Source organism: Ascidiella aspersa, chromosome 9 (assembly GCF_963924565.1).
Source record: "Ascidiella aspersa chromosome 9, kaAscAspe10.2, whole genome shotgun sequence".
Lineage (NCBI taxonomy): Eukaryota > Metazoa > Chordata > Ascidiacea > Phlebobranchia > Ascidiidae > Ascidiella > Ascidiella aspersa.
Genome location: NC_139455.1, coordinates 16,395,463 through 16,414,256, shown reverse-complemented (window position 1 = coordinate 16,414,256; position 18,794 = coordinate 16,395,463). Strand labels below are relative to the sequence as shown.

The 18,794-nt window shown below is 44.6% G+C and overlaps 1 protein-coding gene across 5 annotated transcripts in view; it reads right to left on the bottom strand.

Annotated features, from left to right (window-relative positions):
- Positions 1–18,794, bottom strand: part of LOC146133255 (uncharacterized) — an 85,200-nt gene that overhangs the window by 2,646 nt on the left and 63,760 nt on the right. For 3 of the 5 annotated variants that reach the window (XM_083396766.1, XM_083396768.1, XM_083396767.1), the window contains 10 exons: positions 9,834–18,644; positions 8,825–9,208; positions 7,557–7,657; positions 6,532–6,715; positions 5,983–6,108; positions 5,193–5,387; positions 4,653–4,780; positions 4,055–4,137; positions 3,582–3,693; positions 1,467–1,745 (listed from right to left, as the gene is read on the bottom strand). In XM_083396766.1, the coding sequence (XP_083252892.1) occupies positions 1,467–1,745; positions 3,582–3,693; positions 4,055–4,137; positions 4,653–4,780; positions 5,193–5,387; positions 5,983–6,108; positions 6,532–6,715; positions 7,557–7,657; positions 8,825–9,208; positions 9,834–18,644 (10,403 nt within the window). Of the gene's footprint in view, positions 1–1,466; positions 1,746–3,581; positions 3,694–4,054; positions 4,138–4,652; positions 4,781–5,192; positions 5,388–5,982; positions 6,109–6,531; positions 6,716–7,556; positions 8,476–8,824; positions 9,209–9,833; positions 18,645–18,794 lie in introns of those variants that run through there. The other 2 variants (XR_014501657.1, XM_083396769.1) reach the window with 2 other exon arrangements.

Here is an 18,794-nt window from a genome sequence, read left to right as displayed (position 1 = left end):
GGCACTTAATTGTGACTTCCTACGTATGCCGATCCTTCTGTCGTGGAAAGGCGGATATAGCTGGTGGCCACAGAATAAATATGTCGACCAGCGATAGCGTTGCTATGCAAAAGTCATCGCGGTAGGTAGCCGCAGTGCCTGGGCGGGCTTTGCGGGGTGTAGCGAAAGCGTCACGAAATTGGGGCGGGTCAGCGCTAATTAATTTGCTGTTACTCGGGCTATCCATAACTATTTATAAATTGACACGTCTTGAGTTCAAATTCAAAGACTACGATAGTATGGAAAATGGAAGGGAGGAATTGCTCATAACCTGTGTCACTATTAATTAATTTCATTACCCTTTAAATATCGAAACAGTAATACCGGGTTAAAATAAAAACAATACACGATACGATTCGATGGCAAATTAAAATAGGTAATCAATTTGGAAATTGTTCATAGCTTTGTTTGGAAAAGCGTCGGGGAAATAATTATCTTTTATCATAAATACGTTTAAACAGAATTTAATATTAGTTGTTTAGTTGGATATTTCGCTATTTGAACTCATATCGTTCGTTAAGACGGACATTACACCCCTGTCATACGATATGCAACCATAGAGAAACGAATTATGTCAACGGTGCTTAGAGGCCAATCACAACAACATTAATTATGCACCTGCCCCGCTCAGTTTGATCTGCAAGTGATTTTTCTCGCGATTGGACGACCCCATATTTGGCCATTTTCAGTTCCAATACAACCGAAAACGAATATTTGCGCAAGAACGCCACTCCAGCAATGCCCGATAATCGCCGGTACCGTTTTTTTAAAAGGATCCTAATAATCACCAGTGGCACAGATCGGTATTAAAAGGCCCGAATCTTTGGGAGGCCCGATTCTTCAAAGCGCTAGTTGCGGTTTCACCAAAGGGAAGGTGTGGAGCTATGTGTTGAAATCGCTCGCTGACGCTGCCTAAAATAGCGGGCATAACTTTTGCGCGAACCGCAAACAATGTTTTTCGGTGCGGTGACATCACTAATACAGAGACGTGTAAGGACTGCTCTTTATAGCGCGTGGGGCCGCCGCTGTGCGTTTTCACGATGAGCTAGAAGGGAGCCGCGTTTTGGAATGATGAATCGCGTGGATCTTGGACGCTTTTAATTGTGGGAAATCGAATTTACTTGCGCTGCCGAGCACACAGTAACCGTACTAGGCCACCTCCTGTCTATATGGCTAAGTTGAACTCCTATTTCTATAGGTTTGTTTGACAATAAATTGTCCAGTCAAACATGTTAAAATGTTTAGTTTGAGGGATGTTGTTTACTATCGTTGAAAAAATATGTAAAACAGTTACATAAACTTCACATTTTTCTTATCAATCCTTTGAGGAATATGTTATGACGGAGTTCACGAATTTGACTTTTAATTAAGTCACCCCTTGTATTCAACTGAAACTACTATTACAGAAAAAACACTTTTGAACTTACATCCACATCCCCGTCCTTTTCTTCCTGCACGTCGGTATAGACCGCCGTGTCCTGTGAAACGTCACTCCTGACGTCAGTGTTGACGTATTCCTGGGGGTAGGCGGAGTAAGACGACGTGAAGTTGCCGCCCGGTTGCCCCTCTTGCTGCTGATACTGTTGTTGCTGCTGTTGCGTCATCACAGGGGAACCCCCGTCGGTGCTGGTTATTTGCGTCTGCTGCTGGTAACCGCTCGGAATGCTCGAGCCGCTACTGGAAGTGTTGTACGAGATCACTTGCACCTAAACGCAAAATAATAAATTAGTTATGACCTACGAAAATCGGGAAAATACTTGAGGCGGAATATGTAGGTGTGTTTCTATTATGCGGTAGTTTTGTGTATATAGGACGAACATCGGAAGCTGCACGAGCGTCAACATTTCGCACCTGTTCGAGTGCCATGCGATGTGTTGCATGCAATCAAATCATACTGACTCATATTGCTCGTCGATAACTTTTTACATCCTACTATGTTAATTGAAGATAAGTGTAAAACGCAGTATGCCCTGTTGGCATTTTGTATGTTTGTCGCACAAGATATTTCATCATGCGGGCCTTATCGTTCTAAAATCTAAAGTATATACAAACGCAACAAAATCATTTACCGAATTACCTCAAAGAGACAGTCAATAAATTTACGCAAAACAGAAATACTTGTGTTTTTTTCAGCAATCATGGGTTATTTACTGCATTAAAATGTCACAAAAACGACAAAGGCACATTTTGTACACCTCATCCTTATAACAAAACATATCAACAATTCAACATGCTCTCAGTTTTAGTCAAGATCAAACTATTGTGCGCAGCTGCCAATATGTTGTTCGAAACCCGGCCATTGTCGAAGTTCTCTACTCTGCAATTATAACTGACCGCGGCAAACAAAACACCGGCTCGCCTTGGATTTTCCACTCGCCAGTGACCTCAGTTAACAACCGCAATTTCCGGGTTTACGCGGCGCTAAATCTCACACAACCTTGATCCTGTATTTCTATTGCAAACGTCACAAAGTTTCCCCAGATGAGTTTATAGCCAGGAGTATTTTGTCGTGTCATTGTTAAATATGTAAGCCGTTTGATTAATTCCCACAGGATTTAGTTATCGAATACCACGCAGGTTTTTAGCAACTAACCAGAGAAAAGTGGAAATTTGTCGTGGTAATAATTATGAAACATTCACGCGAGTTACTTTTAATATATGACTTACACAAAAACATTTTTGGCTCGCTTAACCTGAAGTTAATATTGTGTTATCTTCCTATGTTATTTTTTTACTTTTACAGCTTTTAAGGGTATCTATATTTGTATTCGAATATCAAACCACTTTACCACGCAAACAGGAAAATAAATTAACATTTGCTTTTTTATTTTTTGTTTGCGATACTGGTATTTATTTTATTTATATTTTTTTTATTCCACTTTTTAGAAATTAACAATGTTTTGTTTTTCAGACATTTAAATAGAACGTTGTAAGTCGGTAATAAATCCATGCAATCATCCCAGGTTGAAAATATAAATGTGAGCAAATGGCAAAGCATTGTAATATCAAACATGCGTCATTAGAAAAAGCAAGGAATCAACAAGCCAGATAGAGTTGCATATTACCTGAAGAGGCGAAGCGCACTGTGAAATAAAAGAAGTGCGTGAAGCGTTGAAAATGTGAAAAGGAGCGAGAATAAAGGCAGACATGCGACAGTGAAAGTATAGACGCTTGCATTTTATCGATACAAGGGAAATGTCAATAAAGTGCTAGGAAAGTTAAATTAGACCGAAAAGCAAATTATAGGAATGCATGGAAAATATTTTGGGCCCGATCTAATAGACCCAAGATAGTATGTTTTTAGAATATGTCATTTATGAACACATACTTTCATACTTTATATAATATAGGTAATGATTTACAGTGTACCTTGGTACTGGTTATGCATAAAGAAAGCGAGGTCAAAAGAAGTGAGAAAAGTTTACTTGTGGCAATGTTTTCGCCAGTCTAAAGTTGCAATCTTGCGTAGTCAGTCCTGTTTTAGAAATGATCCGGGCCGTTTGGGAGTAATTTAGCATGCAAGATGACGCATTTTGTCTTACCTCGATTCGTTGGCTCCCCTCTGCCAGCTTGGCCAGTTCTTCTTGCGACAATCTCCCGTCATATTCCGCCGTTTCAACCTCCGGCTCCCGTTGTCCCGTTTTGTGAATGTATCTGCGAAACGCAGTAACACACGCCAGCGTTTATATGTAGGAAATAGTTAATGGATTTTCGGGCGGTTTTGGGCGACAAAAATTAAGCACGACGTAAAATCTTTCAGCAAAGTTTTAAAACTTATACCAGTGCTTTTGGTGAACTTGGAGTACTATACTTTTAGGTTGTCAAAAATGTTTAGATTGTTGGCTGTATTTTTGCGGAACAAATCAAATGGTGGCGATACCCGATTTTATTTTAGACTTTAACAAAAACACTTCAATAAATAAATGAAATATATTTTTTCTAGCTAATCGAACCATAAAAACAAGCTATACAAGACCCTGAAAATTGGCATAAACACACAAAATTACAAAGCTACCTCGTAACCCTTGTCTTTGTCGCGCTGCTCGCAGAGCTTGAACTTTGCGGTTGTGGCACGACATGACGAACTGTCGTCGTTATCTGCCATACAAAAATATTAAAAAACCTTATGAGAAACTGTAGATATTGTTTTGAAGTTTCGATCTCAACAGCGTTAAAGTGTTGAAAATCGTCTTGAACTTTTAGACGAATTATTTTGACAAACTTTGTCGGCAAATTTTTTTTCTAAATATAGAATCACATAGCCGAAATGTGTTTACAATGTGAGCCGCATATCAAGTTCATTTATAAACAGTGCTGAACTAGACTAACTAGCGTATATTGACGAGTATATAAGAAGTGTATCCTGCCACACACACACATACGGCAGCTACTTATACGGGTGTGCACCAAACAAATTAGGTCAAACATACTACAACTTCCAAGTTTTTAATAGGAACGTAAAATAACCTGTGGTTCACTGCGGTTTAAGTTTGTTTTCTCAGCCATTCTAAAACTTATCGATACTTAGCTTTCAACTGTTTTACACTTTCAACGCGTTTTGAATTTCAGCTGCAACCTGTGATACAATGACATTGCAAGAGATTTCGATATACCTTGGTTCCCCCGTCGTGCGACTGTCCGTCGCTGCTGCTGCTGATGCTTCGGTTGGCAAGCCTCACCGCTTCTTCCAAGCGGATTTGCTCCTGAACTGCCTTCATGTTTTCCTCGTCCAGAAAGATGGCTGCGCAAAAAGCTTGTCGTTTAGGGTGAGTTAACAATCTTCAATTAATTGTTTACATATACAAAGCTACATTTAAAATTTAAAATCTCAAATAGGCATGAGGTAAGATTTAGTTTCACCATAAGCTCTAAACCTATTAATTTAGATGAAGTCATTTGAGGCGTATTCTGATCATAATGATTTTTTTTTATATTTGCGACGTTTTTGAGAGTGTGATAATCAAGGTAGCGCTTTATCCAGGCAAATAACGACAATTGACCAGCGCTTACCAAAAACACAATAACTATAAACAAACTTCATTGCATCTTTACCTTTGAAAATTAAAACCTATATGCCAACATAAAAAAACTGATGACTAAAGCTAACGCACTGATAAAACAAACACCACAAAAACTCGGTTCGGCATAATTACCTGAAGGAGGCCGGGATCCGACCCTCTCGATCTTCATGGTGGCGTCCCTGGGCGGCCCGGTGCCGGCCCTGTTCTGGGCGCGCACGCTGTACACGTACGAGGTGTCCGGAAGAAGCTCCTCCACCAGCAAGGAGCGGTAGTGTCCGTCTGGGATGCGAACCATGATCGGCGGCTCGTCTTTGTTGGGGTCGTCGTCTGGGAAGATTACATGTATTTTTGTTGTTTTGTTTGTCAAGGGTGGCTCAAGGCTTCGTGCAATTTTATTGCAATCGAAACAGGACATATTTAGTTGAAGTATGCCGACTGAAAATGTGTGAAGAAGCTTGTGTTGTTTCAATGAACTATTTTATTTGATCTACAACATTATTTGTTTTTTTCAGTTTTTTGGTGAACCCTTACATTAATTTTTTACACCAACAAATATTTGGGTACACTTTGTACGAATCTGTAATGTAGCTTGATAATGAATTGCAAACCCAATAAGGTCGAGTTGATCGACATCATCTTTATTAAGACATTTCAATACGAGCTTATATCATCTTCAGTTTTTTTACCAATATATATTTAACAGAGGTGCAGAGCCTTCAGCTGAATTACAACTTATTGTAAAATAATAATCTGCCTTCCAATATGCTTGTAGAGCGATCCTGGAAATACGTAGGTTACACCGCTATGTCTACTAGATCCCGAGTTTCATTATCTCCTAAGCACGTAATATAACAATACTCAAAAAAGGAAATTCCCTGTACACCACCTACAATAATAAAAATGTTTCCAAAGGTACACTTACCAGAAGGCCTGTACAGTACTTCGTAACCGGTGATAAGCCCGTTCGTTTCGGCAGGTTCACCCCACGAGCAATGTAACGAGGTCGGGGATAGTACTTGGAAGGCAAGTCTGTTCGGAGGTCCAGGAACTGCGTTTGAAACACAATTGGCATCTTGGTCTAACGTTGTCGAAAAAAAAACTCTTCGACAAAAACCGTAGCGTGGGCAACTAGAGTGACGCTTTATATATCGTTTTAATTAACACTGTAGGGTCTTGCTGAATGTCAACTTCTTTGGCTCTGCCATATGTGCTTAAAAATTAGATAATCGTTTCATGAAATGTGTTGAACTCGCCGATAAAATAGTTAATATATACTTTTGTGTTCAAAAGCTTATAAAACAATACGGTTTTAAGAGAAGCGTTCTTAAGAAAACTTGTGCCGCTTTTAAGAAATTTTGAATTACAAACAAAATATGTCTGGATTGTCTGGTATTCACAACTTGCAAATATCCTGCATTGCAAGATCAGCTTTTCTACCATCGGGTTGGTAGAAAACAGTTATGTAATTTACCTTTCCCAGGGGTCTTGCAGCCGATCACATCGCTCGACGCTTGTTGGCCGCCTTCGCCCAGCGCTGACACCACGACCGCGTAAGCCGACTCGGGCAGAAGGCCGTCGACCTTGAACTCGTGATCGCTAGGTGGCACTGTGTAGCGGTGAGGTTCATCGGCGTCTCCAGCTCGTTTGTACGAAACCTGTGCAACGATTAGCGACGCGGTTACACAGTGAATTTTTTTAGACTTTCCTTTGGTCTTAGTCAAAGTCAGTCATTAATAAGTTCTAGTCCTTTGAAAGAGAAATATATTTCGCCCCAAAATAAGGCATCATCAGTCTCTTATTCAAATAGAATGATTCTTTAAAAGACTAGAACTTATTAATGACTGACTTTGACGGGAAAGCCTAAAAAATATTTGCTCCCATTTGAAGCCATTGTCGTCATTTACGTGTAAGGGCGAGGAGATATCTTCATATTTTACACATTCAGTTTGTCATCGGCTACACAGTGTTACGGATTTGATGTACGCTTGCAAATAGAAACGTTTTTATGCGGAATACATCCTATTAGTTGTGTGTACCATTTCACTGAACTGACTGCTCTATATAGTTTCCGATTTTGGGCGAAAGAACTGTCAGCGACATGTTTGATGAACATTTGAACGCCGGCTTGTACTTTTTACTGGCACCAGACCTATTTGTATAACACGATTTAAAACATTTTAATAAGATAATTTATTACAATTTTGCAATAATAAGAGTTATTCGAAACGTTCAAAATGATACCTACTTCTGTATGGGCTTTGATATTCTTATTAAGAGTTATTACGTTTTCTATTTAAATAGCAAACTATGTCACCAACTGTTTAAAAATCACTAAACGCTTTAAGATATGAATCCTCAGTAACTTGCTGTCGGAATTAGCAATGAATTTAAAAACACCGTTAGTTGTAGTCCTGTTATGACGCAAAACATATTTTGAACTCGATTTTATTACTGCAAAAAACGTTTGTAACTGCAAAACCCCTAACGTTAACCTACCAAGTACTCGTGAACTGTTGCTTCCTGCGGCTCCCAATTGACCTTAAAGCTTGTCGCTCCTGTGACGTCAACCGACACGTTCTTGGGCGCCACCAAGCGAGCTGAAATAGTCAAAGACGTGTTTAAGATTTCTACATTGTCCTAAGATATGTCTTCAAAGCTGTTTAAATTTATATTTACATGTTTAATCGTTTGTATCATTTTACCCAGAACAATGGATCTTTAAAACTTGGAAAATTTAACCCACAATGCTTCCGACTCGGTAAAAAGACAATGCCAGACACAGATACAAGACACCCATTTTTCGAGATATTATCGGACGATAATAAATTGAAACAAACATAAGTCAACAAATACCAGTCGACAGCGGGAACAAGATTGTAGAAGAGACCTCACCATCGAGAAACAGGGACAACCACCAGTCAGGGATTCAGAATGTGTTTTTGCCGTGAATTTTGTGTGAGTCGTTAACAGAAAGAGCGAGCAACAATACACGTCAGTCAAGTGTTATATGTAAAGTCACGTCACTTGTCTGTTGTAAGCAGCCCGGAATGTTAAATAACTTTGCGTTACAAACGACAAACAAGTTAGAGTTACGGCATCACATGCCGATTTTTAGCCAGGTTTACCCTGACGATATAACTGTTAGTTTTTTTTACATTCAAAGTTAGACAAAGTATTCAAATAAAGTTGACTTTCTGGGGACAGGCTGTAAGAAAAGATGCTTAGTAAAGCAAGCAAGAAAATATAAGTAGAGAACAGATTACAAAGTTCATATAGAAACATCCTACAAAAGAATATTGATTAGTAAGCTATTTAAGGAACATTTCGAGTTAGTGTAAGAAATATATATTGAAAATTAGTGAAAAAGGGCGAGCAGGTAATCATGTTTTTCTGCCGCCGAAGGTTCGATGTTTGCCTGCGAAACAAAATCGATGTTAACGAAAGAATAAAATAAACGCTGACACCAAAGCCTATAGGTGGTAAATTTAGACCAAATACCAAACATAAATCAAGCACCAAATAGTATTTTATGACACAGTTGTGTCCGCGGATAAAAGACAGAAAAGTATACAAAAAATGTATTTATCGTTTTAGAGGACCTGTGCTACAGCGTATTTATTGTTACTCTAATTTATGGACTATATTCACACTTGTGCAACACAAACACTACCTAAAACGATTCGTAATGGCAAAGTTTCGGCGATATACTTTAAATCTTGGTAACCAGTGCAACGTATCCTGTCAAAAAGCTTAAATATGCAAACCTTTCCGCGGGGACTGTGACGTATCAGGATCCACCACTACCACGTTGGTCTCATACCGACCCATGGTGGCGTCGCCATCTGGTTCACCCATTTCGACGATAAAACTCCTCTCGGATGAACTGCCCCTCTCACGATTTCCTCTTCCGTCGAGTAACGGCACGTGTACAGTGGCTATCTTTTGACCTTGGGCGAAGGTCACCTGGCCCTCGCACTGCACGAAGTCGACGCCCTCGACCGCCGTGTTTTCGCGCGTAAACCAGTCGACCGTGACCTGACCCTTGAACCCGTAAGAGCGCGCGACCGTGACGGCTGCCTCGCGGTCCACTCCGGCGCGAACCGACTGCTGTTCCTCTGGGAAACCGATTTCTCCTCCTGTGTCGTCGCCTGCGGGAAAAGCGAACGCTTTTATTATAAAAGTCGAACGCTTTTATTATAAAAGTCGACCCCAGCAATTTAAATACCTCATTCCCCGGTCAATTTAAAAGGCCCCACACGAAAAACGTCGGGATTGGGTATTTGTTTCTTGCCATTTTCTGATAGCCATGATTTAGCAATTCAAATAACTTATTTCATCGGCAATTACAAGGCCTTGTTATTTGAATATTTCAGGAATGCACAATTTTCTTGTATAGTCTTGCGAAGTTTGTGTTAGTCATGATTTACAACGTGAAGAAATTAGTTTATATTGAACTCTTTTACAGTTGTAGGGCGCATTGTAGCAACGTTTTGAAACAATTATCCATATATTTTTACAGTTCTGCGTAATATTTTAAGGAGGATCATTTTTGTTTAATGCCGTACTTCAACATAGGTTACTGGTTTTTCGTTCTCTATACATCCGATTGTGATAGTTAGATTTAAAAGGAATATTTTAAAAAAGCTGACGTGAAGTCCCGCAACTTAAATGGCATATTCAAATAAGAAGAGAGGCAATTGAAAAGGTACATTGTCGAGCGTTCGTTCCCCACCAAAATAAAGGTCATTTAACAGACAATGTTGTTAATCTTACCCAAGTCGAGCTCTTGTTGCTGTACGACGACCGATCTCGAGGCCGACTGGGTTTCCAAGGTCTCGATAGTCTGAAAAGTCGTGGTGGTCGTTCTCTCTTCCATCTGAAGCACTTTCACCGACCTCTGGCTGGTCTTGGTAAGGACCCGCTTTGATCGGGAACTTTTCCTGAAAACGCCCTCGTCGTCCGATGAGTTCGAGGAACTGTCGGATGAACCGGAGGAGCTGGAAGACGAAGAACTGCTGGAGCTGCTCGACGAATCTCGCCTTTTAAGCGCGTTCAGTACGACCTCGGTCTCGTAGAGTCCCACTTCGGCGTCTCCGGTCGTACCACCCAGCTCCGCGGTGAAAGAGCACTGCTTGGCGAAGTGCGCACCTGGCAGCAAATCGACCTCGATGTGTTGCCGGGCATCGCCACCAGCAAAGGCAAGCTCGCCCTCAGTCTCGGCGTAATGGAGCCCGGCGACGGCTGTGTTGTCTCGCGTGAAGTAGTCGACACTCACGTCGCCGCCACAACCGAGTGTGCGCCTCACTGGGATCTGGATTGTAACCGGTCGGTCTGATTCACGCTGCAGCCGCGTTGAGGACACAACTGTGCGTTGCGACTCGAACCCAAGCACACCTGGGTCGTTTTCGTCAAGCGGCGCCAGGAGAGTCACCTCCGTCTCGTAGTTTCCTTCCACCTCGGCGCCGCCGGTCGCTAGCCCCAGTTCGACCACGAACGACACGTCCTTCGTGTAGTTGTCGAATGGCAGCAGCTCGATGGCAAGCTCCTTGCGTGACTCGCCGTCGCCGAACGTCAGCGCGCCGCTCGCTTCCTCGTAATGCTGCCCGTTGATTGCTGTGTTGTCGCGTGTGAAGTAGTCGACGCACACCTCGCCGCCCGTGCCCTCGGTACGCTCAACCGGCAGCAAAAGGGTCGGCTTGCCGCTGTCGCTTGTGAAAGCTGGGTGCGCGAAAGTAGGGGCCGTGAACTCGAGAAAGCCGGGCGGGTCTTCCACAGTGGGACGAAGAACAACCTCGACAACGCGCACTACTTTGGTTTGCGTCTTAACCTGCACAAAGAAGTTGGCAGGGCGCCGGTAGTCGAGTTTGTTAAGCGGGATTTCGATGCAACATTGATCGCCGCCCGATGGGATCTGGACGCGCCCGCTCGTCGCCTGATAATGCTTCCTTGCCTTGGCGTTGCCGTTCTTCGTCTTGTACGAAATCGGGATGGCATTGGCGCACTTTGCGTCACCGCGACGCACAGTTACGCGCGCGACGCCGTCGTCCAAGACGCACGCTTCGACGCAGGTAGCGTCAACGTCGACGTCGTGGCTCTCGGGCTCAGTGTTGGGCAGCAGAACGACGCGCGTCTCTTCATAACCGCCGTCATTGTTATCGTTGTCTTCGCCGCGCAGAGCAATGGTGAAATCAAGAGGCTCTGTTCGCGAGCAAGATATGAGCGGGATGTCGATTGCAGTTTCGACCTGTCCGTCACCGAACGTTGCCCGTCCCCGAACGGGGTCGTAATGCTGACCTGCCTTTGCGCTGCCATCCTTAGTCTCGTAATCGACGTGTGTTTCCCCGCCACTCCCTTCTACGCGTGTCAGCGGAACAAATATCGTGTCAAGTCCTTCGGTGTCCAACCTCAGTCCTTCATCGGGCGATGAAGCATCGACGATCACACGCCCCGGGGGCTCGACCACGGTCGGTAGCAGGTTGACTTTGAGCTTCTTCAGTTTCTCGGAAGGCTCGTCGGCGCCGTTTATGTGCACCTCGAAGCACAAAGGTTGGTCGTATTGGGCGTCCAACAGTTGCACAGAAATCGAAGATTCGGTCTCTTCGTCCGGAAAGGTAACGACCGAGTACAGGGGCTTGTAGTGCACGTCGGCCAGGGCGCTGCCGTCGCAAGTAATCGCGGTCACGTCGAGTTCTCCGCCGAAACCGCCAACTCGGCTCAGGGGTATTTCGACGAGGTCTACTTTCTTGGGGTCCACAGTTATCTCGCCGTCTGTTGTCGTGAAGGCGGGATCGCCCCTTGGACTGTTATCCGTGGGCCGCAGAAGCACGGATACGCAAGCTTGGGCGCCGCTGTCGTCGTCTGTGTCTAGGTAGAACTCAAGTTGGTCGCGGTACGTGGCTGGGATAAGCGGAATCGATATCTTCCCTTCGGTTTCGCGATCGCCTAACGTCAGAACACCATCGGTTGCCTTGTAATGTGTACCGCTCTTGGCGGTTCCGTCCCTAGTCCGATAAGGCAGGGATACCCCCCCGCCCATTCCACCAGTGCGCCGAACCGGCACAACGGCCATGTTGGTAGTTGTGGCGTCCACGTCGACGACGTCGCCGTCCATATCGCCGCATAGCGTCAACTGACCTGTGGGTTCGTCATCGGTCGGTAGAAATGTAACCGACGAGTGTTGCACATCACCCAACGTCACGCCGCCTTCCGGCTCGAGAATCTCGACAACCAGACTGAGTCTGTCGCGATATAGAAGCGACAACAGGGGCACCACAACCTCCGAAAACTCCTGGCGGTCGTCGAGCACGATTCGCTGGTCGATGCCGGTGTAATGCAGCCCGTCCTTGGCCGTTCCGTCGCGGGTTCGAACCCGCACTGAGACCTCCCCGCCCAGGCCCTTCTTGCGTCTGATTGGTATTCCAAGGCTGTTGCAGCTTAAGGCACTCACTTCAAGCTCGTCGTCGTCAGGCAATGTTACCTCTCCTGGTGGTTCAGTGTCGGTTGGATCCAACTTGATCAGCATTTTCGACGACGCATCATTGCAATCATCCGCACCGTCGTCGTCGTTTGCGATTTCCAAGTGGAACTGCAGCTCTTTTCGGTAGCTGGCCGGCAATAGAGTTATAGATATTTCTTCGGAAATTTCTCGGTCGCCCAACGCGATTGTTCCCTGGCTCGGCTCGAAATGCTCCCAGGACTTTGCTGTTCCATCGACAGTCCTGTAGCGCGCGGTTGCGGTGCCGCCGAGGCCAGCGAAGCGCCTCACAGGGACCTCAATGCGTTCGTGCTCCAGGGCGTTCGCGCGCACTTCTGGAACTTCCTCAGATTTGGCAAAAGCCAGGTAACCCGAAGGCTCCTTGTCAGTGGGAAGCAGCACAACTTTGCACCTGGCGTGAGTGGCTGGAACAAATCCGCCAACGGGGTCCTTTAGCTCGATGAAGAACTGTAGCATCTCGCGGTACGTTCCCGGGAGCAGGGTGATGGATAGCTTAGTGTCCACTTGTCTGTCCTTAAGCGTCACCCGTCCGTCAATGGCCTTGTAGTGAACACCGTCGATGGCTGTGCCGTCCGTAGTGCTGATGGCCACTGAGACGTCTCCGCCCTTTCCGCCGACTCTTTTGATAGGCAGTTCAAATGTGTTGCTGTCCTCCATGTTAGCTTGTACTTGGATTTCTTTAGGCAAAACTAGCTCGCCCGCCGGTTCGGTGTCCGTCGCTTCAAGCTTGACTGTGAGGTGCCTTTCTTGAGCGCCCGCGTCCAAAATTGCCACCTCGAACTCCAAATCGTCGCGGTACGAGGCGTGCACGAGCGGAATCGAAAGCGCGGCGCTTTCTTCTCGATCCTTTAATTCTAGGGTCCCTGCTTGACCCTCGTAATGCTCGCCGTCCTTGGCGGTACCGTCTATTGTGCGAAATTGCACCTGTTTTGTGCCGCCCGAACCTTCCACTCTCCGTACTTCAATTACGACTTCACTTGCGTCATTTGCGTTTCGCGATATTGCGCCCTCATTATCGTCATCAGATTTAAACACAACCCTTCCTTCTGGCTCAGTATCGGTTGGCGCGAGCGTGACTGTGGTCTTATTGCACTCGCTGAACTCAGTGCCGTTGGAAGGTTGCGATATTTCGACGCAAAATTCCAGATCACTTCGGTACACGGCTGGAAGTAATTCGACCGGAATCTGTACTTCGCTCTGTCGGTCTCCAAGCGTTACCGTTCGGTCGATGGGCTTATAGTGGACATTTTCCAGCGCTGTAATGTCACTTGTGCGGATATGGACCGACACTTCACCGCCTACTCCGTCCACACGACTTATAGGCACGTTCATAACGCTGGAGTTATTGGCATTGGCCTCCAACTTGCTAGGTAATACAATGCGACCGGTCGGTTCAAGGTCAGTGGGAACGAGAACGATCTTGCTGGTTTGCATTTTATCCGGGTCTTCAGGATCGCCAAATAGTGCCAATTTAAACACGAGTTGGTCGCGGTGTTGGTCAAGGAGTATAGGAACTTCAATTGTGGCTTTCTCCTCGCGATCTTTCATGGTGAGCAAGCCTTTCACTGGTTCGTAGTGTTTCCCGGCTGTAGCTGTCCCTTCAATTGTCTTGTACATTGCCACTATGTCTCCGCCACAACCATCGATACGTTTAACAGGAACAGAGACCTCACTGCTGGCGTTAGCATCGGCAGCGATTTCACCAGTTTCGCCCTCGTCGAACGTTATCATGCCTTGAGGTTCGGTGTCTGTTGGTGTAAGAACGACCGTCAATTGACTGTTTTTATCGGCGAGTAGTGCGCCTCCTGATGGATCGCTGATTTCCACCGTAAAGTCCACTGGATCGCGGTAGAGAGGACAAAGGAGGGTGATTGGCAGCTTTACACAGTTTTCCCGATCTGCCAATGTAACTTGCCCGTCTACTCCCTCGTAATGTACGCCGTCTTTTGCCTTGCCATCAGTCGTTTTAACATTTACAGTGACTTTTCCCCCAACACCTTTAGTGCGAGTGATTGGTATTTCAACACTTTCGTCTTCTAAGGCGTTTCCAGATAGTGTACCCTTTTCAGGTAAGCTTAGTATTCCAGCCGGTTCTTTATCAGTTGGCAAGAGCATAACTTTCATTTGCGAATCCCTTAACTTCGCACCACCTTTAGGATCGTCGAAATTAACGTAGAAATACTTTGGTTCTCTGTACTGACATGAAATAAGTTCAACTGCATCAGTTTGTTCCATTTCCCCGTCGCTTACCACCAAGATGCCACTTTTTCGTTTAAAATGCTCCCCAGCAATTGCAGTTCCGTCTTCCGTACAGTAATGTACTGATACGTCTCCTCCAACCCCGCCAGTTCGCTTAATCGTCAATGGAAACGTTTTGTCATGGAGGGCGCTGACTTGAAGAGCAGAGCTGTCCACATCTGGAAGAGCGAACGTTCCAGGTGGTTCTATGTACGTTGGGAGGAGCACAATGCGTTTCTGAAACACCGGAGATAACGTTGCCCCACCTTCTTCTTGCGATAGAACAACCGAAAACTCCAGCTCCTTGCGATATTTGGATTGGAGTAGTTCAATGTCTATTTTCTTTTCTGTCTCTCCATCTTCGAATACAACCTTTTCTTGCAAAGGCTTAAAATGAGTTCCAGAAACTGCTGAATCATCAACAGTTGAACAAACCACTGACACCGTACCCTGTACACCTTCCTTCCTCTTGATTGGAATTTCCAAAACATTGTTATCGTTAACGCAAAATTCAAGATCAGAACCATCATCCAGTTCCAAAACGCCAGCAGGTTCGACGTAAGTTGGTAGGAGAGTTACTTCGGTTTCGTACAAACCGATTTCAGCAAAACCAGTTGTGGCTCCGAGTTCGATCAAAAGCTTGACCGGGTTTCTGTATCTTGCTGCTGGAACCAAGTCCAAAGTGATTTGTCCTTCGGTTTGTCCATCCTCAAACAAAACAACTCCTCGTGAACAGGATTCGGTGTAATGTTCACCCACTGATGCAGTGTCGTCCCTTAAAAAATACTCGACGGAAACTTCTCCGCCTGAACCGTTTTCCCTTATAACTGGAATCACTACAGTGGCTTCGTCCTGGGTTTTACATTCGAAAGTCTGCTTTGCGAATCCCAGCTCACCTGGCGGAAATCGCTTTTTGATGGTAAAATCAACATCTTGGGAATCATCAGACAAAGTCAAATCTCTTGTAACAGGAGTTATGTGAAGTCGAAAATCTGTATCATCTGGAGGTCCGTAGTCATCTTTTAAAACAGGAATGTTAAACGTGGTCTTAGATTCTCCATTTGCGATATGGATATCCCCTTCTTTCTGGGTAAAGATACTATTGATAAGTTCCTCTGCACAGCTTTCTGAGTCACAGTCAACATTCCAGTGTAGATGAGCAGGGCCATACGTTCCCAGGTTTCTCTGTACCTTAAATGTAACGTCGCCGTCTGTAGGAGGCCACGTAATGTTTGGGGAAGTGGGTTCGATGGTCACTTTACCTCTTTCGGCCTTAAGATCAATTCTTGAAGACTTTCCATGTTTTTTCATGGTGACGCCTTTGGTGATAGAATAAATGTTGAGGGTTACTCTGAGGTCTTCAGAAAGTTCCGCGTCGTGATTAGTCGGAATGTTGATGCTGACACTTGATTCGTTGTCAGGAATTGTCTTGTCACCATTAGTTTGAGTAAAAAACGTTTTAAGGTTACCATCGTCATTTTCACTGCTTGATGATGAGCTGCTACTACTGGAACTACTGCTGCTTGAATTTAAAGGGTATTTTCTTGCCTTTTCATCCAACGTCCACTTGATATCAACGGGTCCGTATGTTCCATTTTCTCGTAGAACTTCCACGACAATCTGATCATCTTTGCAAGGCCACTTTACGCTCTGTTTCTTAGGTGTTATCGAAATGGTTCCTCTTTCTGTTGGATGAAGAACAACTTTCACCATCTTGTTGTCAGCTAATTTAGCACCACCTGATGGTTCGCTAATTTCCACAATAAAGTCAACTGGATCGCTGTACAGAGGTTGGTGCAACTCAATCGGAAGCTGCAATAAGTCTTCGCGGTCGCTTAGAGTTATGGTCTTGTCAATTCCTGTGTAATGGACGCCGTCTTTGGCACTGCCATCAGACGTTTTAATGTTGACACTCACTTCTCCTCCAACGCCTTTTGTTCTTACAATAGGTATAACAATAGTGTCGTCTTCAAGTGCGTTTGCAGAGAGGGATTCCTCATCAGGTAAGCCGAGAATTCCAGCGGGTTCTTTATCGGTTGGCAATAGCATCACTTTCATTTGCGAATCCTTCAACTCAGCACCACCTTTTGGATCGTCGAAGTTAACGTAGAAATACTTTGGTTCTCTGTACTGACAAGGGATGAGTTCAACTGCATCAGTTTGTTCCGTTTCTCCGTCGCTTACCACCAAGATGCCACTTTTTTGTTTAAAATGCTCCCCAGCAATTGCAGTTCCGTCTTCTGTAAAATAATGTACTGATACGTCTCCGCCAACTCCGCCAGTTCGCTTAATTGTCAATGGAAATGTTTTGTCATGAAGGGCGCTGACTTGAAGAGCAGAGCTGTCTACATCTGGAAGAGCAAACGTTCCAGGTGGTTCTGTATACGTTGGAAGTAGCACAATGCGTTTCTGAAACACAGGAGATAAAGTTGCCCCACCTTCCTCTTGAGATAATAGAACAGAAAACTCCAGCTTCTTACGATACTTGGATTGCACTAATTCAATGTCTATTTTCTTTTCTGTCTCTCCATCTTCGAATACAACCTTTTCTTGCAAAGGCTTAAAATGAGTTCCAGCAACTGCTGAATCATCAACAGTTGAGCAAACCACCGACACCGTACCCTGTACACCTTCCTTCCTCTTAATTGGAATTTCAATAACACTGTTATTTTTAACACAAGCTTCAAGATCAGAACCATCATCCAGTTCCAAAACGCCAGGAGGTTCGACGTAAGTTGGTAGGAGAGTTACTTCGGTTTCGTACAAACCGATTTCAGCAAAACCAGTTGTGGCTCCGAGTTCGATCAGAAGCTTGACCGGGTTTCTGTATCGTGCTTCTGGAACCAAGTCCAAAGTTATTTTTCCTTCGGTTTGTCCATCCTCAAACAAAACCACTCCCTGTGAACAGGATTCGGTGTAATGTTCACCCACTAACGCAGTGTCGCCCCTTACGAAATACTCGACGGAAACTTCTCCGCCTGAACCGTTTTCCCTTACAATTGGAATAACCGCAGTTGTTTCGTGGGTTTTATATACGAAGGTCTGTTTTGCGAATCCCAGCTCACCTGGCGGCAAACGTTTTTTGATGGTGAATAAAACTTCATGAGAATCATCAGACAAAGTCAAATCTCTTGTAACAGGAGTTATGTGAAGTCTAAAATCAGTATCGTCTGGAGGTCCGTAGTCATCTTTCGATATTGGAATTCCAAACGTTGTTTTCGATTCCCGGTTTGCGATTCGAATGTCGCCTTCTTTACGCGGAAAAAGGTTTTCAAACAAATCTTCATCGCAACCCTCCGATGCACGGTCAACACTCCATTGTAAATAAGCGGGACCGTACGTTCCAAGATCCCTCTGTACATCAAAGATGAGATGGCCATCTTTAGGAGGCCAAGTAGTTTCAGGCTGCACTGGTTGGACAGACACCCGCCCTCTTTCCACTTTGAAGTTGACGTTCGCAGCACTTGACCCCTCCTTCATTATGACTCCGTGGGTCATCGGAATGACCTTGATCGTCGCTCTGACGTCATCGTCAAGACCGACTTCGGGATTGGTGAATATAGAAAATTCGGTGCCGGATTCTTGATTCGGGATTTTAATGTCCCCGTAGGTGCGCCGAAAGATTCCCTCCAATATGGCTTCTTCTTTATCGCTACTTGACGAACTTCTACTGGAACTGCTACTGGTGGATTGTGATGAGGTTTCAATCGGTTTTGCCCCTAAGGTCCATTGTAGGTGAACGGGTCCATACGTTCCATTTTCCCGGACGATTTTAAAAACCACTCGGTCATCTTTAAATGGCCATTTAATACTTTGCTTCCTCGGTAAAATCGAAATGATTCCTCTTTCGGCTGAAAATAAAAAATATGACTTGTTTGTTGTGTGTTGACAGAACAAATGGTTACCTTTGTTTGACAGCAAAATATAAAACAGATCTACAACAAACTTACAAGATACTAAAGTTATTTTGTTAAGACACGCAAAAGTTACTTTGTTACTGC